This window comes from Cheilinus undulatus, linkage group 14, assembly GCF_018320785.1.
Source record: "Cheilinus undulatus linkage group 14, ASM1832078v1, whole genome shotgun sequence".
Classification (NCBI taxonomy): domain Eukaryota; kingdom Metazoa; phylum Chordata; class Actinopteri; order Labriformes; family Labridae; genus Cheilinus; species Cheilinus undulatus.
In genome coordinates, this window is record NC_054878.1 from 29,569,519 (window position 1) to 29,592,571 (window position 23,053).

Sequence of the window (23,053 nt, forward strand, 5' to 3'; positions counted from 1 at the left end):
GCATTCAAAGGCATATGTGTTACCTGCTGGTCATCGGGCGTCCAGATACCGCAGGTGATCTGACTTTCCAGGTTGATCTCAGAGGACCAGTGTCTCTGTCCGCTCACCGATCCCACCAAGACAAAGCCATCGCGGTAGGAGATGAGAGCTTGGGTGCCATCATGGGACCATGTGAAGTCACTCACCTACAGGGGGGGCAGAAGCATTGGGGAAAGATGAAACAATGATGACATGATGATAGCATACTCTAAGCATGATACTTTTTTAAAGCTATTTTTGAAAAAAATCCACATGGCATACATCTGAATAGTGGACACTCAAAGCAGCCACTGATGTCTTCTCAAAAAAATTCCTTCTGTTACTAAAATTATTGACAGAAAATTATCATCTATTGCTTATTGATTAATGAAAAATTGTGAGCAAAAATTATGAATTTCTGTCACTGGAAGAAGAACAAGTAGGAATTCTCCCTTATGAAGGAGGATTTACAGATGCAGCCCTGGCCTCAGGAGAATTATAAAGATTTTTCTGGCATTTATATACACAATAATGAAAAATAAGAAGTAACACCAAAAAGGCTGAAACTGCTGTCGAGCATCAGTAATTGTTAGTGATATTTTTAAATATTGTCCTTATAAGCACGATGCACAGACCACACAGAAACACAGCAGCAACTGCCTTCTTGTCCATTCTTGAAGCTTTTTGCATTGATAATTTATGTCTGAATGTGGGTGTGTAGAGGCAGCAGCATGAAGCTGATATATGTGTGATTATAGTTTTATAAATGTAAATTCTTTAGGCTGCATGCCTTCCTGAATTTTTAGTACATGTACATTTTTAGACTGGATTCTATGCGGTGTTTTATAAACGAGGCCTTCTTGCTTCTTGCTTGGAGTGGTGTTTGGAGTGTTCTTTTGCCTTTTGGCAACTCTAGTCAAAATTGAATACAAGTTTTCTTTAACAGAGCTTTCTCTTTGCCACTCTCCCACAAAGCTTTGACTGGGGAAGAACCAGGACACAGTCTTTGTATGCGGCGTCACCCCCATCTCGACTGCTAATGCTTGTAACGCCTTCAGAGTAGTCATAGGTGTCTTACAGGCCTCTCTCATCTCCCTCTTGCAAAGTCACTCAGTTTGTGAGGTCGGCCAGATCTAGGTAGATTTACCCATGGGCCATATTCTTTCCATTTCTTGACGATGGATTTAACTGAACTCTGAGGGATGTTCAGTGCCTTGGAATTTTTTGATTCATCCCCTTACTTATACTTTTCAATAGTCTTTTCTCTAAGGTGCTTGGAGTGTTCTTTTGTCTTCATGGTGTAATGGTAGCAAGAAATACTGATTAACCAGTGACTGGACATTCCAGAAACAGGTGTCTTTATACTACAATCACTTGAGACACATTCACTGCAGTCATGTTATCTCCATTTCACTGTGATATTACTCACACTAATTAGCTGGAACTGTGTTAAATTAGGTCAGTCACTTTAAACTGTGCGAAAAATGTATGCAGTCACTCATTTTACCTTACATATTTTTTGTTTATTTGACATTTCTTTGTAGAAATGTATTTTCCCTTTGACATCAAAGTGGTTTTTCTTGTATTTTTGGGGTCAAAAAGGACAATTACATTGACCATGATTTATTTATCAACTCAATAAAAGAGTAAAACATCCAAGTGGGTGATTATTTCTTTTACAGGCACTGGACCTAGATTTTTGTTATTTCCATATCATGTGCAAGTGCAAAGGGCATTACTAGAGGAGAGAGAAAAAGACATTTTCCTGTAATTAATCAATTGCATACATTTCACAAGGGTTCATTTCCATTTGTAGTCTTTTTACCTGTGCTCCTCGATCATTGACAAGCTCCACAGACCAGCGGCCCTCATACTGGATCCAAACAAAGATCCCTCCATCTGTATCACAGGTGGCCAGTTTCTGGAAAGGCTCATTCCACCGCACCAATACCACCTTAGAGAAAAACACACAAAGAAATTAAATGATTAAAGAGATCACTGCAAGTCACTCTAAATTGGAGCATCAGCTGATACAACTAAAATACAGGAAGAGAGAAACCAAGATCCCAGATTTCAATGAGCTAAATTTACCGTCCAATGAGATGAAAATATCACAAAGTGGGTTAACCTCATTTTGAAAAAGTCACAAAGGAGCTGTGAGTATCCTGAACAGACAATAAGATAAAATCACAGCATCTCCTGACAGAGTGAACAATGAGGAGCTCATGTTGTGTTTCATTACCTGTTTATTTTTCAATTTCTAATTTTTGGAAAGCATGAAAATACCCCAAATACAAGAAATGTATTTAACTGTACTGCCTCTTACACCATGACTCACAGCGCATGTATTTGCCAAGAGGTCACTGAATAAGAAAGAACCAGATAATTAGCCAAAGGCATGAGATGCAGAGGAGGAAGGTGTTGATCACTGGCAGGGAGGAGTATGGATCAAACTATTCATAACCTCCTTCTTCGCCAGTGTCACACACCACAATCATCATACAGCCCCCTCCTCAGTGTCTGTCTCTATCTGTCTGGTCCTCTGTAGCGTGACTCAGCCTATACCCAGAGGAAAATAATCCTAAGCAGGGTGCAGCTCTGCTTTCGCAGGGTGCCGCACGTGGGCTAAACACGCTCAAACACACAGCACAGTGCTGGTTTTAGCGAGGCTTACACTCTCTGAGGGAAAGTCCAACAGATCAGTGGCTGAGGGTTGGATAAGCCTGCTAGTCTTGGTCATTTCCCCAATCAAAATCATCCCCTTCTCATTCTGCAACAAATGCTAGATACATAATAGTCCAGTGATGCAGAGGTCACTTTTGTCCATGAAACCATTCTTGTGAGGAGATACAGTTACTAAAAAGTGATTGAAAATCCAAAATAGAATGTGATAACACTTAAAAGTTGCTTGAGTAAAGAAATCCATGGGCTTTAAAAAAACATTCAGCTATTTAAAAAAGCCCTGTGAGTTTGGATCTCCTGAAGTACATACCTTTCTTTCCATGTGAGTCATTTCAGTTTCCTTCAGAGTTAACTTAACAAAACTCCCAAGTTCACTGGAAACTGAGGCTGGTTCTGCTCTGCTATCATGATTTCACAATATGAACATTATGGCAAACAGTGTATGCAAAAAGTGAAGATCACTGTTCCACTGGAAGTCACACACCAGACTGGAGTGATAATCAACACTTTGTGAAAAATTAATTTTATTAATTAAATTATACTGGTGTCACATCAGATTGGATGTTTTGTCTGACATACACAGCAAGGGATATAGAAGCAGTTTTTTAAAGACACACACACATCAGCAACATGAATGGTGTGCATTTGTTGCATGTTAAAAATTGTCAAAGCTTTTGAGAAAAACCCTGTCTCTGTTGATAGCTATTAGGGCTGCATGATATAACTGGCATGATATCGCAATAGTCAGATAATGAGTCGACAACAACTTCATTACTGGTATTGGCAGATATGAAAAATTCCTGCCAATATTTAAAGCTGATATATAGGCCGTAAATGATAGCAGGATGAACAGGTCTGTGCAGTTTTAAAGTAGAATCAATGCATTTATGTCAGCTGAAGTTTCTTTCTTAATTATCCTAATTCCTTCTGGTATAAATTTTACTTAACTAATAACAAATTTAACTCAACTTCAGCTAGTTTTATTAGCTGAAGTTCAGATGTTCAGATATTAAAATTTCAGATTTTACACTTCAGGAAAATGTATGCCTACATGATATTATAGGCATATTGGTATCAGCAAATTTTACCATATAACATTCATGATCAGCAATATGGCAATATGAAGATTCTGCCGATATTTAAAACTAACATATCCACTGTAAGTTACGGCCTACATCATCTGTAAATGTAGGCCTTACGTAAAAAAAAAAAAAAAAAAGTGAATAGTGATGTCATTTGTGAATGGGCCGCAACAAAGCACCAGCTCTTTAGGATTTAGACACTCTTCTTTTTCTTCTTTTATTATTATGTATTTTGTTTGAGTCTGTGTGTTATTTGATTGATTAGTAGGGATTTTTTTTTTGCCCACACTGCTCTATCAGAGGTACACCATGCACTATGGACATGACCATGATAGTGTGACTTTAATGTTTGTTATCAGGTGTATCATACAGCCCAGCCAGAGAGCAGATTTCATCTGATCCACAATGTATTTTCAGGGGACATTATATTAAAGTATAAGCAAACCCCCAGCTCAGAGCTAACTCCGCCCACTTCAAACTTTTGAAAAATGCACATAAAAATGGGCAGTTTGGTACTGAGGGGAGGGAGGGGAAAAGGACAGGGTTTTCCAGATGAGGGAGGAGTGACAGTGACATCCCCTTGCCAGAAAGTGACACAGAGTCCTGCAGCAATATTGCCTCAGAGCAATCTTTAGAGGTGAAGGATTTTTCCCCTCCAGAGTTCCCTGAAGCAGGCTGTATTGTGGTGGTGGACTGTGGTGGTCCTGAGCACTACCTGTTTGGGCCGTTGGCTCCAGTACTGGCGTTACAAAAGTTGGAGCTCTGGGAGCCGAGGCAGTGCAGGTAAAGGAGAGGATGGGAGTGGTCTCTGAATGGGTAAGTTGGTTAGAGGCGGGAACATTCTACCTTTTATATAAAGTTTGTGACAAGAAGTGTCACATAAGCTATGCCTTCTCAGAAAAGATTTTACAAAGCTGATGTCCGTTTGAGCTAATTAAAAGCCATTAAATGCGGATTTTTATCAGTTTGGTGCAAATGGCAGAAATAACACCAGCATTGATGCGTTTTATCATAGTTAAGTCAGATACTTCAGTGTACAGTTGAAAAAAATGTTTAAGTATTCACTACCTCTTTAAAGAAAAATGATTTCATGAAGTTTTCTTGACTAAAAAAATGAAGCATAACTTGAGTAAAATACAAGCACAAATAGTCATGACATTGATAAATTTGGCAGGTCAAAAGAAGCCAATGCGGTACCCAAATGTAGAGCCGTTTGAGTGCCAAAAGAGCCAGCCCTTCTTGGTGAACTGAGCCAGATGAACCGGATCAAAAGAGCCGGAAGTTCCATCACTTATAGTAGGGTTTTAGGCGGGACCAAGAAACCTCCACAGGCTTAAGTCTTCTTTTGTTCATCCTTATTTTTTAAACTTTAAAGGGTAATTGAGGACTAAAGTCTCAGGTATGTTCCACAGTTATACATCAGTATCATCTGAAATGAATCTGTAAAGATTGGCCTATTGGATATCACTAATAAACCATACTGTGCATCCCTAACAAATTTCTTCTTTGTTTCACTTCAAGCCTTGTTATGATTGTCTTGGGAGATCACCCTGCAAAACCACTGTTTATAACAGTTTTATTTTAATGCAGGAGAGTCTTGGTGTTTTTTTACAATTAAAAGGTGCGCATAGCAGTATCATATCATCATCAGCTAAAATCAATCAGAAAATATCAGCATATTAGTACCGGTAAAAATTCCGTATCATGCATCCCTATTACAGCAAACCTGACATTCACAGTGGATTTTCTGTTTGTATTTGTAATGGACTGGTGACACGCTTGATATGGGCAGTAAAAACTACAGTTATTGAAATAATACAGCTTTTAATCTAACAGCCTGTAGTGTTCCAATATTTAAAAGCACTTTCTGAAAAAAAGAGAATTGTAGTACTTTAGTATGTAAAATTAGGAAGACGATTAGGCTACTTTTCTTTCATCCCATGAGATTTATGATTTGTTGTATTCATATTATATACTAGGGTTAAATGCATTATGCATGAATTTTGCTTCCATACAAGCCAGTCAAAGGAACTAATATGAATTTTCAAAAATAGTACAGAGATATCTTTGAGTACAAACACAATATTGCTCCAGGATTTCCCAACAATCCTCAATTGGTCACTGCCTTGTGTACTGTTATGCGTCTCCAGTGATAAAAGACAGGATTATCCTCAGTGAACTTACAATGATCTATCTCGTACAAACATGTTTATATGTATGCACAGTGTGCAGGGCGGCAGTGTAATGAGTCTACAGTAGGATTCATCGCTGTCTTGGCCCTACTCCCATAGCAATAAGGTGTCTACCGAGCCAGATTTACCGTGCTTTTACTCCCACTCCCAGCAGTATAAATCCTTATGTTGCTCTATAGGTGTGTCTCAGTTGGCAAATCACAGGAGAGAGGACACAATGAGACCTGGCCTGTTGCAGGTATATCATTCTAACGGAACTGAGCATATTCACAGATCATTAAAAATGGCCTGCCATTTATCATTCAATTGCAGTGGTCATCTAGTGCAGGAGTGCTCATTGGTCAAAGCTGACCAGCGTGTGTAGAGATATTGTCAGAGAGAACATATTTCCTTGTTGAAGGATCTCACCAGGGGAAATATAAAACCGTGTTGTAACAACACTCATGCAGTGTGTGTAACCTCTCGGGAGCAAAAAGGATTGTCTGCATGGCATTAAACAACCTAATTCAGTTCAGGCCACTGTAAACACAAGGCTTTGGATTAGGCAGGAGATGCAGCTTGCATTATCCTTTCATTCATACTCTGTGTAACAAAAAAAATACATAAACAAAACCAAAGCAGAAGAAATGGGCATTCAGTTTCCACGTGTGCACACTTAATGGAAGCACCACAAAGGTGAGAATAATCTTTGTTTGTGTGGGTAAATTTAGCTCAATCCAAAGATTAGTGTAGGCTGGTCAGGCATCCCGCGAAGAGACAGCTGAGCACCTCGCTGTGACGCAGCAATCTGGGAGATCAGACGTCACATGGTGGGAGACAGGATAAGAGTGAGAAGGCACAGGACAGTGAGGGGCTGAAGAGATCACAGACAGGGAGGCACGTGGATGTATGTAAACATATACAGGCTTTAGAAAGCGTTTTGTAATTAACATGGGCTGCATGGTAAAATTATACAACAGTTACTGGTGATTAAAGTCAAGTTATCTGACTGGAATAGAGGCACACTCCTAAAGGAAAAGAGAATTAATTCGTTCTTTTTTTTTAGCATGATAAATAGAAACACACATAAACTTACTCATAGCTAAGTTGCTAGTCTGCTGACATACTTTTTGTAAAAAGAGTGCAAAAAAGTAATGTTCCTGTTAAATTACTACAACTTTAGCAGGTGAAGTGTTACAAATTATTGAATGAAAATTTAACAAAATCTGTTATTTATTGATGTTTCTTCTCCATGTGTCTAAGGAGTAATATTGTACTCCAGGTTGTGCTGTTACTGACAAACTACAGTCCTGTTGATATTCAGAACACCTTTTCCTTCACTTGTGTTTTTCAAAATCAACCAAACAGTTTTTTAAGCATGCCTTCATCCTGTATTGACTTTTACCCAGAAGGCGAAGAGACTACATGCTTGTGATCCCTTTAATTCCATCCTTTGGCCAGCACAAGGCCATTGATAACTTCTGCTCAGGAAACTGGCACTGTTGTCTCGCCTGCAGTACCATGCTGTTGTCACTGCAGCCCTGGCCCCTTGCTGGGACTTGGAGTCTAGGAACTGAGCTGACCCTAGCAACTTAACTGAGAAGACCAAATCAAATCAAGGGACAGCTTTGAGTTGCATTGGAGTCAGCAGAAGTGAGAGGACAAAGTGACAATGCAAAGTCATCGTGATGCAGTCGTGAGCACATGGATCCATGGCATCACTGGTCCCTCGCATGAAGGACGTTGCTTTTCGGCAACACTATTACTAATAAAGAAGCTGGACTGGAAACACTGCTTTTGTTGCCTATGAAAAGTATTTACCCCCTTGGATGTTTTACCCTTTTATTGATTTCATAAATTAATCATGTTTAATATAATTTGGCTTTTTTGACAAACAAAAACTAAAAAAAAAAAAAAAATGTTGTTAATGTCAAGTAAAAACAGACTTCTAAGAAGGTAAAATAAGTGACTGCATAAATATTCACCCCCTTTAAAGTGACTGATCTTATTCAACAGAGGACTGGCCAATCGGTGCTAGTCTCACAATAAGTGATAAAGGGATCACCAGAGAGCAGTGAATGTGTCTCAAGTGATTATAGTGTAAAGATGAGTACATCTGGAAGGTCTAGTCACTGGTTTATCAGTATTCCTTGCTACCATTACACCATGAAGATAAAAGAACTATCCAGGCTCCTCTGAAAAGAAGGTGATTGAAAAGTATTTATCAAGGGCTGGACACAAACAACATTCCAAGGCAGCGAATATCTCCCAGAGTTCAGTTAAATCCATTGCTATGTTTGGTGGACACCAAACACTACACATCACCACAAACACCATCCCCACTGTGATGCACAGTAGTTGCAGCCGGCCCTGGAAGACCTGTAAAGGCAGAGGGCAAAATGCGCCAAATTATAGGAAAATCCTGGAGTTCAATCTTGTTCAGTCTGCTAGAGAACTACAGCGTGGGAGAAAGTTTATCTTCCACCAAGAAAAGGACCCGAAACAAACAGCAAAGCTACAAAGAAATTAGGGACGCACATTATTGGAATTTTGCTGATATCCGATATGGCGATATTTTGAAACTCATTTTGGTCGATACCGATACCAGTATTTAATTACATTTTTTTCCCACTGTAACAAACACCAATTCCATCTTGTACTACAAGTATTTTTTAAATATTGTTAGTCTATTTATTTTCAGAAACAGACACAACATTTGATTTTTATCAGAAATGAAGGATGAAGTGTTTTTTTCAAATATAGCCATACACTAATGAAAAACTTACAGTTATGTCTTTGGGTTACATGTGCATTACATGCTACATGTATTTTTAACAGTACAGCCAAAGTCATCTACATCTTTGAGGGCAATAAAAAGCATCAAAATAACCTGCTGACACCGAGCTCCACAGTGCAAAAAAAGAAATGGCTTATAAATTCAGATTGATTCTCCTTATTACTCAGCCAGTTTACAGGATGGCTACCTAAAATGTGCTCCTGAAAAAGTGCTTTAAATAACAACAACAACAACAACAACAACAACAAGAGAGATTCTTAAATGCAAAAAAATCTAGCTATAGTTCAGAGCTTAAATATGATTTTAAATTTTTGAGACTCAAGATGAAAAGAAATAAAACTTGAACTGAAGTAGTTCTCCTGATTCCGCTTTAAATAGCACAAACTAACTAAGCAACCAAGTTTAATGGACATTTCACTGTAAACAACACAGTGACAACCACAAAGTGACGTCACATCATTGGCCGTACAGATCGGCGTAAATTTTATTATCGACCGATACTGATAATTAACTTTTTAAGCTATTATCGGCCAATACCGATATACTGCTGATAATATCGTGCGTCCCTTAAAGAAATGGTTCAAAGGCAACAACATCAATGTTCTGTATTGGCTGACCCAAAGCCAGTACCTCAATCCAATAAAGAATTTGTGGCTAGACCTGAAAAGGGCTCTTCATGCCTGATCCCTGTGCAAACTGGCAAAGCTTGGGCAGGTTTGCAGGGAAGATGGAGTGAAATTACAGTGTCCAGATGTGCAAGCCTGATTGAGACCTATCCACACAGACTCAGTGTTGTAATTGCAGCCAAAGGAGCATCTACTAAATACTGACTCTTAGGGGGTGAATATTTATGCATTCAGTTATTTTACATTACATATTTTTATTCAATTGACATTACTTTGTAGAAGTAGAAATCTGTTTTTGCTTTGACATTAACAATTTTTTTGTATTCTTTTCTCAAAAAAGCCAAATCATACTGACCATGATTGATTTATAAAATCAATAAGAGGAAAAAACATCATAAAGGGAGAATACTTTTTATAGGCACTGTATACAGTATACATGCTCTTACCTGAATGACTCTACACTCTGCATGCTTTATGAGACTGAATTAAAGAGCACTTGCTTTAAGTAATGAAGGTTAATAAAGTAAGAGCCATAATTTTACCGATTAGAAATATTAATTTATTCATGGGAAACTAAGATTGCAGGATGAAATTCTGATATGGACTTCAAATGAAAACACAATGAAGTATAACATAACAGCAGTTTAAAAGAAAGTTGTGATGCAGACACTTTTGGACCAGTGTTTAGAGAATTATTAAAAGGTCAAGGCAACATGGTCCAAAATAAAATCAGAAACTATAAGCGCAAGCAAGAAGACAAACAAACACTGCCCTTTACCTCAGAATCCTCCTCTACCCTCTGCTCTCATTCTGGATCTGACAAGATATTAAATCAGAGCCAAAACTCAATTAAAAAAGCGCTGTGTTGTGCTGAAACAAAAAGTAGGATTGAGTGATTTGTAGATGGGCTGAAAGGTTACTGGGACAGGACCTTAAGGATAGGTAGAATCTGAACTGAGCACAAGTAGAGCAAGCATGTGGCTAAATTTTAATCAATATCTGAGAATAGAATCAGCACATTACAGCTACTTGTGATGTTAAGCTATATGACAGTAGCTATGGGCAAATTCTATACCCTAATGCTAGCATGATGCTGTAACTTTGCCCTAGTCCAAAGGAAGCTGTGTGAGTCTGACAATCTTTTTCCTCACTATCCAACTTATATTTTCCCCAGCAGTCTGGTTCTACAACAGTTGTTGGGTACAAGGGTGATATTTCGCTGACTGTATCCTTCATTTCAATGAATAAAAGAACATTTATGCTAAGATGTAGAAAATGTGTATATTTCAAAGTGAAATCATTTTTAAATTGTTTTGGGGCTTTTTGCCTTTAATTCATAGAAGAGATATATAAAGAGAAAGAGAGCATAAGGACACGCACACGACTGTAAGTCAAACCTATGACCAGCATGAAAAAGGCAGCAGCCTCTTTAAATGGACAGCAACTAAGCTAAATCATCAGAAAATTTCTACATACATTGAAGACACTCCCTCGATGAACAAAAACAAAAAGATGAACAAAATTCACAAATCAGGTGATGCGTATTTTACTTTTGAAGTTTGTAGAAAAGTTCTGTGCAGGCTGTAATCAGCGGCTTTATCCTAAAAAGCAGCACGACTCTAAAACCAATTGAACACTATCGTTGTCTGATCGGTAACTACAAATGCTTTTTATAGCACACAAACCAAAGGCCACATGAACAGATAAGTCCACCTGTGTCTGAGGAGGCAGCAGACATGAGTGTTACGCAACACGTCCTCTCAAGGGATGGATTAGCACACCAAAGCCATTTCCACTAAGCACATTTGGCGAGAGCACTTTAGCATAGTGAATGGGTCATGTACTCTCAATCCTCAGCCGCGCGTCTTGTGTCAGGAGGTCGGGCAAGGAGAAAGCCGAGGAGGATCCACACGAATAGGGCATGTGAAGGTAATGTCAAGCACAGTGGAGGGGATCATGATAGGAGGATTGAGAACTGTGGTGTGAAGGAAGAAAAGTGCAAAGACACTGTTAAAAGAGAATGTAAGGGGTTAGACAAGGTGGTGATGGAGGCTAAGTTTGGTGATGCTGAGAAAAACTGAAACAGACATTCAACCCAATGAAAGTCATGCCTTTACTTCAGCTTTTCCTCAGCTCTTGTGTTGCCGGAAAAATGGTGCTGTATTCTGCCTGTTTTAATCCAGTATTATGGGTCCCATTAAGTCTAAAAAGACACAACTAGAAAGAGAAGTCCCACACTGTTGCAAAAACTCTCTACCAAGAATTCTAAAGGATTTATTTATGGTGTTTTGTGTCTTTTAACACATGGCATGGAAACATCACATATCCCACATTAAAATGAAAGAAGAGCAGTGGTTGGATTCATTTACAAGTCATTCATTTCCTCTGATCTTATAAGATCTAAAAGCATTATAAGACCAGAAGGAAATAAAAAAAACTTGGAAGTTCGGATGTAAAACATTTCCATGGGCCAAAGCTTGGAACAAAAGGCTGTTAAAAACCATACAACAACTCAAGTGATACAAAAGTGTTTTTGCTAATTGTCTTTTAAGAGATCCAGATCATTGGCTCAGCTCAGTAGAGTTTGGTTAACAGCTCTTCATTCAGCTCAGTCCCAGTTTGGCTTTTTAAATGTGGACTGTTCAGCAACAAAGGATGGAGGAAAGGAAACTGGTACTCAAACGGGAGCTAGCTATAGTGGCTCACATTAGAGAGACGTTTCGTAGTACAGGCTCATTTGTGAATGATGCATCTTCACTTGTTCGCTCACCCCACAAGGTTTTTCAGTTGATGGTAAATCACTGTTTCAATGAAAAGCATGTTTGTGAAAGTCAGAATTTCTTTCTTTTTAAGGGGCTCAGCTAGCCTCTTAGCTCAGTTCAAGACTCTTAAAACTCTTGTCTCCCCTCAATCTGGCTGGACGACGCTTGAGGTCTACAGGGCTGAGTAAATTGTGATATTGATCACCTCAATGCCAGGTATATCAGTTTAACTGTAGAAATCATGAGGAAACCATGGAATGGTGTGTGATCTTTATCAACTAATGGGGAGCTAGTTTACGTAAGGCAACATGGAGGTACCAGAGGATGCAGAGAAGACGAGAAAAAACTTGTGGAGCAAGTGATTCCTGAAGAACGTTAGCTGCAGGAAGTGTTGGGGAGACATCCCTGTCCCCTGCCCCACCACCAGGAGAAGTTCTGAGCCAAGGGACAAAACATCTATGAGCTGTGGTCCACAGCTGATAACCCTGCAGCTAACAAGTGGGAACTGGTGGGGGAGCAACAAGCCAAGAGCCAAGCAGGAAAACCGCTACCTGCTCACTGAAATGCAGCAGTCTATCAAAACGTTTAATTCTTCATAATACAACTCATAAACACAACGTTCTTTAACTTTTAAGGTTACATATCTTGAGTAACAAGGGGAAACATTCCCTCACAAGACTGCCACTCTTTGTTCTACTTTCTCCCAGTGTCTAAATTCACAAATGAAGAAACAATGTACTTCCAGACGACTTACTGTGGCAAAAACACACCTGCCAGCAAAATTATGATGCAGCAAATAGGAGGGATATGCCAGGATAACAAAGCACATAATGAGCATAACATAAACTAAGCTACAGACAAAATATTGAACTAAAGGATTGCTTAGTTCTTTTCATCAGCTGCATTTTAATTGACATTTTAAATTCATTCCTGTAGTTTAAATAAACCCAATTTTAATTAGATTTTGTAGTTCTTTCTTTCAAGAATAAAGAAGGGACAGATACTCAGTCACCTAAGCTGCTGAATTTGCTTTCTTTTTAACGGATTTAACAGGGCTTCCATCAAATAGTGGAGCAAACATGTATGATTTTGTTTCAAGCAAAAGAAAAAAAAATGTGACGAGATTCTGACAGACAATTTGCACAAAACCTTCACAGCAGCCAACATTCCATGTCAATGTGCTGACAGATATTGTCAAGCCTGTCTCAGATGTTCGGCTCTCATAGAGAATGAATGGACTCCTAGTGACTAGCTGCTCAGGCTGTTCAGCATCGGGTTGTCAAAGGCAGCGTTGATCTATTCTGATGCACGTCCCGTTGGGAGTTCTCTGCAGCATCAGATGTTCAGGTACACAAAAAGACGCAAAGCTTATTGCTCTCATCTATTTTCATTTTAATGAAGAGAGGTGCAATGACACACCAGGTCAGCAGCTCCCTTTTAATAACATATAAAAATAGTATCAGGAGATTTGAGGTCAAATTACTTTTAATAAAACTATTTTTATGCTTCTCATCAGTGTATTTTTAGTCTTGAAAGATGTTTTTGTGAAGCAGACATCAAATTATTCTGGGATGCAATATAAAAGTTGTTTAGTGATGCAGCCATGTTCTGGAAAAAACTATTCAGCTTAAGAGAGTTAGAAGTAATCTCATCAACCCAACGATTAAACACCTTTAGTCCATTTAAAAAAGAAACAAAGTACTCATGTTAAGTAAACAACGAGACAAAAGCTGGAACCATGGTGGTATCTGTAGAGTAGTGATTGGCAACTGTTTCTGATATCAGTTTAAATATTCAGTGAAATTTTGGTCCCTGCTTCTCCAGTGAACGAATGTAAGATGTTCTTGTATTCTATTTTATGTCATCTTTAACAGATCATCTGCAGTTCTGAGCAGCATTTTGAAGATGGCTTTATGCTTGCCATGTCCTTTTAAATGTTTCAAACTTAACACATCAGAAATGCAATTGACTGTTAGGGATAGACTGCATGACATCATATGGAAAAAGGTCTACATGCACAATACTAGAGAAGAATAGGAATAACTATTCCTTTCTATGATATGATGCAATACCAAAGGGTGCAAAACAATAGGATACAATATAATACCGTATGATACACAATATGTGGCCAATGATGACAATAACCACAGGAAACAGTATTTCTGTTCTGCGCTGTTATACAGCAAGACAATCATACAATAAATGATATCTCACTGACTGGAGAATGTAAAATTCCTTTGACAGGTAAAGTGCATGGTTAATGTACAGTACTCACAGCACTATGGTTCCACTTTCACCTCTTGCCATACTTAATCTCTTAACCTTTTAAATAAAATCTATATTTTGAACCAGTGTAATACTATATAGCACATGACAACTCAGAAAAGAAAAACCTAATGCTTTATCAATATTTTTATCAAATGTCCATGACACCGATGGCACAGTGACACCCTAATATCTAGACAATTGATGATATAAAAAACATGCCCAAATTGCGGCCATATTCAACAACCAAAGATTCAGACAGGCCAAACTCCTAGAAACTCATAATCTAAGCGGACCAAAATACTAACTCAACACAAAAACCCATTATCATGTTCATGGATATCTAGTGTAATTCCAAAAGTATGCTGACATGATGGTGTGACATTCTCTGAAGATTTTTTTGATGCTACCTAGCTCCTGAAAAACAAAGCATAGAATACAAAGGGCTTTCTCCCTTCTCTGTGCTGTGGGAGACAGCACTAAAAGAGCGTGGCTCTCCACCCATACACCTTGCTCTCTTTGAAGCTGTTACCTTGTAATTATCTCTTACTCTGGCTGGCAGGGGAATTAAGACACAGGGAGGAGGACAGACAGTCATCACAGATGTACTACAGGCCTTGGACCTACAAAAACCTTTTAATTATCTGAGGAAGATCCTGAGAGACTTAAGGATAGGTTCTGTGGCAGGACATGAGAGTCCACTTAACAGATATCTGACAGCTTAAGACTTTACTTTGCTTCATTGCCCAAACTGGGCTGAATCCAAAAGATACATCAGTTCAGAGGCTGGCTTACATTTGAATGATCACAGGACACTTGGGTCTATACATCACGAGGAATAATGATCCAAGTTAAGAATGCTGGCAGATCACATCAACACTCATATTGATCTTGGCAGGATCTAGACCCCTACACGAGTTCAAGTTGCATTTTGGTGCAGGCTCTTTCATAACGTGAGTGGTGCTAATTTAGGTGAAAGGACACTCGTCACCTATGTGGACAAGCATTCAAAGACAGCTCTGACGTTAAAAAAAATAAATAAAAAGGACAAACGGGTCAAAGGAAACAACTGCTTTTACTGCTGAGAGTGCAACTTTTCAGGGAAAGTAAAGGCTACCTAAATATAATTGACTCTGCTCTTTCAAAAAAAAAACAGTTGTGCATAATATTTGAGTATCAGACTTTTGCTGATAGCTGACATGCAGACATCTCCAAACTCATTTTAGTCGATAACAATACTGATACAGATGTATACACACCTATTCTTTGTGTAAAGAACAAGTCTCTCCTTACTAGAATTTGCCTTTTACTCTTATTGTCACAGTCAATTTAGAAAAGATGTAAAAGAAGATATCTGATTCTACCATAAATGATACATGTATTTTTTTCAAATATTGACATTCAGCTACAGCTACCCCTGATGTACACTGCAGGAGACCTAACACGATTGAAAATTCCTCCTCATTCATTGAAAATAGCAACTGCTCAGAATGTGCTGGAATACAAAACGTCCAAGACTGACAGGGTTTGACAGCACTTTTTAACTGCTTTTCTTCCTCATTTGGTCATAATCGTGCAGTTAAAGCATACGGGAAGTATACCATTAGTATTAGCTTTGAGAGCTGGTTTGACTTGAACACTCCTCAGTAAAGACAATGGACTGTGAGACTTTCTCTGAACAATCAACGCAGGCCAAGAGCTCAACTACTGTACTGTAACTGGAAGATGCGCAAGCTCCATAAGGAGAGAACAGATGGTGCTGTACTGTACTTGTAACATTGAAAGAGCGACATAGCTGCACAGAAACTGCATGTGTACTTTCCTGAATGAAATGGAAATCATCACTCAAGAGAATTTTTTATGTATTTTTTAAATGTTTTTTTTTAACTAACAGTAAAAATAAGCTTCATTTGTCTTTTTGAAAGTCACAAAAATCAACCTGCTTACAGACAATGAGCTCAGTAGTGAATAAAATAAAAATGTAGTAATACCTTTTATGGAGCTTCTACAACTGAACAGAATTCTCCTAATTAAACAACAGGTTAGCGGGGCGGATCCCTGAGACAAATCTGACAAAGTGATTAAAATAATGCTACAAATTCTTCAAGTGACACAACCCTGAGTAGGATAAGTGATGTAGAAAATAGATGGGCAGACAGAATTTTCAAATGCAAAAAAATGAACTAGCTAGTGTTCAGATTTAAAACTTAAGTCCTCAGAACACACTTACAAATGTAAAAAAGAAATAAAAAAATCAGCTCAATTAGATCTATCAGTCCTGCTTTACACTCCACAAATTTAACCTTATAAGGTGAAGCACTACAGTTCATTAATACATTCTGCCAATATATATGCCAATGCGAAGAAATGTGTACCTCTGCTGATTCTGATAATATACCAAAAATATCATGCATCCTGAAAACAAGTATTTTAAAAAATGAAAAAAAAAAGTTGGCTTTTTGAGAATACTTTCCTCCTCAAAACATATTCTAACATCTAGAGAAGACTAGAAAAAGTAAAGTGCCACCTCTTGGGTGTAGTTTTGGTTGGCTGGTTGGTCTTTAAGTGTATAACGCAAGCAGCATTCTTTGTTTCCATCATCAGAACTGGGTTGGACAATGATTTGAAAGAGAAACCCCACATTATGCATAGGGAGGACGAGTGATGGATTTTGTATTTCCAAAAGCTGTTACTTATTCTGTCATGAGAAATCTTAAGTGGAAGTGGTGCTGGGGTTTTTCAATCAGTGTTCTCTTTAATTATTCCAAAAATATAAATATTTATCCTAACTGCATTACAGTAATGCTCCAAATACAAAGCTGAACAGCCAACTAAGGACACAACTGCGTAGTAAAATATCTATCTTTCAAGGATGCACCAACTGTGATGAGCAGCAAGACCATCCTGATAAAAACATCCTTCAGTACTTCATCTTCCATCAAACATTGATGGTAATAATGAGGGCAAGAGGAAGAAAATGAATAAAGCATGTGGCAAGAAGCTTTGTTGTAATTTTGATGATTTTAATGTCAACCAAACTATAAAGGACACAAAACAATACAGCAGGAGGTGTTCAAGCTATCATTTTAATCTATCATCACCCATACATGTAACAAAAACACCAATACAATTCCTCAACCACAACTGGGAATTCCATAACACAAAACCTTTGAATCTTAATAGATAGATAAAGTCCATCTCACATTAGTGTTGAACCTGAGTTATGTGGCTTTAACCTACTCCACACTGCATGATCATAACAAGGATAGAGGGGCAATTTCAGGTTTTGGATCACATTCAAGTGGGCAGAGTTAAATGACATATCTGCTGCGCTTCAGTCACTCTCTGTAGGGATTCATCCACTCTCCACTCAGCTGCCTTATGGAATGCTGACACAGCACCTTGCTCCATCTGACCAACAGCTACACCCACTAAAAGAGAGACACGCAACCTGTGTGCAATCTCCACTGGTGCCAGCACTATGACATACTGAATGGAATATTCATATACATGGAGGGCAGCAGACTCCAACAATGCTTAACTGGTATGTGGTGTAAAACAGGAGCCACAATTTATTTAAATAGGGACAATTTTGAGATAGAATGGACAGGGGGTTAAAACAAGAGCACCACAGACAGTAAAGGTTTGATTCTAACCTAATCGATGACGGAGTAAGACATCATCATGTCATCATAAACCAGACTGCAATCAGTGATAAAAAGATAGTAGTTGGAGGTCAATTGTACACTGGTCTTCAATGAAGGATTACGAGGTCAACAGAGTATCAAGGATCACTGAAAGAATAACTCAGAGAAACTGATTGTGTTTTACTGTTCTTAGGAAACTGTTTGGCATAGGGTTACTTTACATATCATTCAATATAAAGCTTGCAGTTTGTGTCAATGTTGGTGCTCCCTGGACAAAGTGATACCTCTGATCCTTTTGTTAATCCTGTCCAGCCCATGTGCAAGCAACATCTTCTGAAAAGGTCTTATCCTGCTGACTTAACTTTCAAATGCATCATTTAAGCCGTTTTCACATATGCACTCCCAAGACTACCTTTGATATCTTTCTGAATTGGTTGTTCACACATGCACCCTAGGAGACAATTACTGTTAGACAAGGGGGAGGACTCAGCAGAAAGCAAGAAATAACATAAGACCAAGGTAGGGGCCCATATCCTACCCATATGCAGAGGCTGATGTTCTCAAAGCAGGTAGCCTGGATTCAGCCTGGAGTCAATAGCAACAGCAAAATAACCTGTTTGGCATTGGAAGCGAAGATTTGGCAAATTTTTCATGGGCGCAACCCACTTACTCAGCTCTGCTGCTCATCCCACAAATTCATGTTCCTTACAAATGTGGCACCATTTAAAAGGGTAATAAACAGGCTTTCCTACAGTGTAAGATTTATTGCCGAGAGGCATTGTTACAACAAAGAAATAATCTACCAAACACAAATTTCCTTACTTTTTGTTCTAAGTTTAGATGCATTTATACAGTCTATAGCTACATGCTGGACACAGGATATAAATATCACAAGTCTGTGCCATTTGCTCATACAGAATTGTCCCTGCAAAAAATGTACTGCAGACTTTAACAGGTAAGGTTGGCTGTTTTTTCAACCATGCAGCTCACCGAAACTTAAGGAATTGTGTGCAAGCGTGAAAGCACCATTGCGGTAAATATTTGCTGTGGAAAACATAAACAAAGGCTGCTTTCAGTGTGCTCTAAGTTTCCTCAGTGGACACCTACCATTCAGCTACAAGGTAGGCGGATAAAAACACCACTCATTATGGCTGAGGTAGCGCGAGTGCTGTCTGCAGCAGACCACAGACATACAGAGAGGGAAAAATCTGCTGCTGCATATCTCTTTTAAAACACGTATTTATGTCACTGACTCATGTCAAATTTATAATGAAAACATAAGCTGTCCAAACTTAACCTGTTCGAGCAGGACACCTGTTCTCTTCATACCCCCCACCCCCTCTCTCTTGTTATGAAGCTGCACATCACAGGAGCACCTTTATAATAAAACTTTGCTCTAGTCTACTGTCTAACCTTTTCATTTATTAAAATCAAGGTCGCAATAAATAATAAAGAATCATTATTTAACATCAAATACCACATATTTAACCTCATTTAAATCTCATAAGGTGGATAAACTACAAAAATGAACTATCTGCCACATTAATAGACCCCTGTGTAAAGTATGAATGGCTGATAAAGAGCAGAAATATATGTTGAAGTCCACATGGGTGTAATAAGTTTAAGAAAAAAATCTAAGATGGGAACACAGGCCAAACATTTTGATCATTATTATAAAGGGTTGCAGAAAAAGTCCATATTGGTGCTTTAGAGTGATCTGAGGATATGAGGAAATAAAAATGTTTGGTACCAAAAATGTTTGCCGTGTTAAATCAGCATGTTTTAACACAAATGTGCATAGTTGTGTTCCTAGTTGAAAGGTAAGCATGTCTTTGTTGTTTTTGTTAAAAAGATATTTTTATCAAATACAGAGACCTGTCACTAATTTAACTGCAGAAAATTGTTTTATTCTGTAACTGTGAGAAATTTTTTGCATAAAATCACCAGATATCGTTTATAGGCCCCTATATCAAATCGAATCAAAATCGTACCGTGGCAGATTTTGTGATATTGGAAAATATCGTATAGTTGTCCAAAATATATATATCCTATCGGGATGAAACTGGTGATTAACACCCCTTATTTATGCATCAGTATTATTTGTATTCTGATTTATTCATTATTAAGAAATATATTCAAAATAATGATTTTAATTTTCCAATGAAAATCTTAGAAAATAAAATAGTATAAGGTGCTCTTCAGTAGGAACATCACTTTACACACGTATTAACGTAAATATCAAGATCCCAGATTTCATCTTAAACGTTTCTTAAAACAAATATTTTCCTGATAATTTCACTACACAACCCCATTCCTGCTTTAATAAGAATGGTTCATGTTTTGCCATTTAAATCCGCTTACCTCGCTGTTGTGCCCTCTGAGGTTAAAGTTGACTCTCTGCGGGGTGGGTCGATCCCGTCTACAATGGCTGGACGTGAACGTGACCCCGACAACTCCTCTCCCGTTCCCGGTAGCGAGCCAGCCCTCCTCGTAGTAACGCTTCCTGCACACTGGCTTTTCCTTCTCGCTCTTGGGCACACGGCCCTTCCAGGACAGGCACAGGATGTTGGAGTCGCTGCAGAGGACCGGGCCATGCTCCACGGCGGCGAACATCCCTGCAGCACTCTTCACACCCCCGGGGATATAAAGCTAAAATATAATCCACCAAGAGGAGGTGCCGGAGGTTTTTTAGAGGGGTACCGTTATGAGCGCCTCTCCTCCGCTGAGGTTACTGGTTCTATGACTGGTGGGAGACAGCGACTACGGTGCATAGTACTTGCGCTTTCACTGGGTTATTTGCAGTAATAAAGCTGGGGGAAAAATTGAGGTCGCAAAACTGTGGACTTAAACATTGCTGGGTAGGGGGTCATATAGCCAGTGGGCAGCGTACACAACAAAAAGGCACTCATTCAAGTCATTTTGATGTTTTTGATCAGTTAATTACCTCGTTGATGATGTTTCAATGACAAGGCAACAGATGAGAGTACCGGATAAATATCAGAAATACCTCGTGGCAGATCCAAGACTCATGTCAGCTGGTTGAAAATAAACATCCACGAAACCAGCTATCTCTATCTTGTAGACTCATCAACAAGCAAGGCATCCATTCCATTCAATGCTTCCCAGTGCTTCCAGCTGATGCGGGTAATGTCTTTGTCCAGTTCAGAGTATCATTTCTGGGCTCCGCGTCCTCCTCATATGACCCCGGCCGTCTGTGTGAGAGGAGGAGCAGGGACTCCTCTCCATCAGCTGTGAGCCAGCAGGAGAGCCGCTGCTCCCGGTAACGTCATCACGTCAGCCAGTCTGCCTTTACAAGCCGCTGCGGGGATCCCATGGAGGACTGCTGCTTGGTGATAATAATGAAAAAGAGCATGTCATTACCACGCAGGAAATGTCACCACATGAACAAACGTCAGCTTTAAAAGAAAACGTCTGATAAGCCAGACCAGCAGAGTGGTACAAGGAGAGTAAAAGTGCTAAAAGCACTCAACTGCCGCCCACTGTCGTTAATTTAAATATTAATGCGCTAGCCTAAAATTACCACTCATTTACTGGTGCTAATGTCTCCCTGAGAAATCACTTTAGGACTATCCTGCTCAGCGGAAGGATATTAACTAATTGTTGAATTATTGAAAAGCACCATGTATCATTTTAACCATATTTCGTTTCATAAATGTACCCATGAGGCCATTCGTGGTAAACGTCCTATAAACAACAACGAAGGAGAATCGGTGTGTAAACATCAACAAAAAAAAAAAAAATCTAAAATCATTTTCTAATAAAATCAAAGAAAATCCGCTAAGGCAGACGGACCCAGTGACTACCAACAGATCGTGATGGTACTGGTTGTCAACTGATCGAAAAAAAAGACAAAAAGGATAACAGTTCTATATAAAAATAAACGACATTTAGATAGAACCAACTGTCATCACGACACAAACAAATCTCTACAGCTTTTCAAACAACAGTAACTTAAACACGGGAGAGTTACCATCACATAGCTACCTCCAGCGAAATAAATGTGGCTGCATTCATCTTAAAATAAAACGGTGTTATTTCGACACTAACGGCTCTAACTGACACTGAAGTACTGTCGAAGCTCGTGAGATGATGCCAAAAACCTCATCACCGTGAGCTGCCAGCTAGCTCCATCTAGCTAGATCCTGGATGCTGGATACAGATACCAAGCTATGAGAACCTTACAGATCAAAACATGTCAGTTGTGGGATTAAGCTCTCCTCTTTTTCTTCGTTGTGAGAAAAAAATGCTAAAACGAGAAGCCCAAGCCCGCAAAGAACGCTTTCTGTGCCTGCTGTCCTGTCCACAACAAAACAGACCGAAGAAGCTAACCGGCTAACCGACCAGCTAACTAGCTGAACCCGAACCACCATCAGCGGATACTGGCTCAGTCCATCCGCCGCTGGCACTCGTCGCTAAGGCTACAGCTAACAGCTAGCCAACAGTTTATCCTTACGTTTTGTAAAATTATTAGCATGTAGCTATATTAAATAACCCCACGCCGACAGTGAGGCGGACAACTAGGCAGAAAAATATCAGACCTGTCGTCAACAAAGCCGGAGAGCCATCAATGGTCAGGGAACGCTTACCTCGTCTGTGTACTGCTGCTGCTCCCTCCGCCTGCAGCCTGCTTCTGAGCACTGGCAGGGCCCGACAGCTGTGTCACGTGACAGGCACGTGATTCAGACCAATTAAGTTATTTCAGTTCATATCAATAAACTGAGAAGTTTTAACTATTTTCTTTAGCATGTGGATCAAATGACATGTTCTTCATGTCAGACCATAAGAACTGTTATCACTGGTTTGCCTTTACAATAAAATGGTATGCAGAGTTTACCATGGTACTACCATGGTACAAACACCATGGCATTTTTGACAGTATCATGGTGCATGATCTCGTCAAATTTACTCAGGTATTGTACCATAGTGGTATTATAGTGTAACTACCATGGTACACACATAACAAACTTGTACGCGACTGGTCA

General features: G+C 39.1%; 1 protein-coding gene across 6 annotated transcripts in view; it reads right to left on the bottom strand.

The window, feature by feature from the left end:
• tulp4a (TUB like protein 4a) overlaps positions 1-22,701 on the bottom strand; it is a 42,310-nt gene extending 19,609 nt beyond the window's left edge. For 4 of the 6 annotated variants that reach the window (XR_005992830.1, XR_005992829.1, XR_005992828.1 and 1 more), the window contains exons 1-4: positions 22,658-22,701; positions 20,412-21,393; positions 1,844-1,972; positions 24-185 (exon numbers count right to left, since the gene is read on the bottom strand). Coding sequence is in view for 3 of the 6 variants with exons in the window: in XM_041804951.1 (XP_041660885.1) it covers positions 24-185; positions 1,844-1,972; positions 20,412-20,663 (543 nt within the window). In the remaining 3 variants the exon portion in view is untranslated. The other 2 variants (XM_041804952.1, XM_041804953.1) reach the window with 2 other exon arrangements.
• Positions 22,702-23,053: the final 352 nt, after the last annotated feature.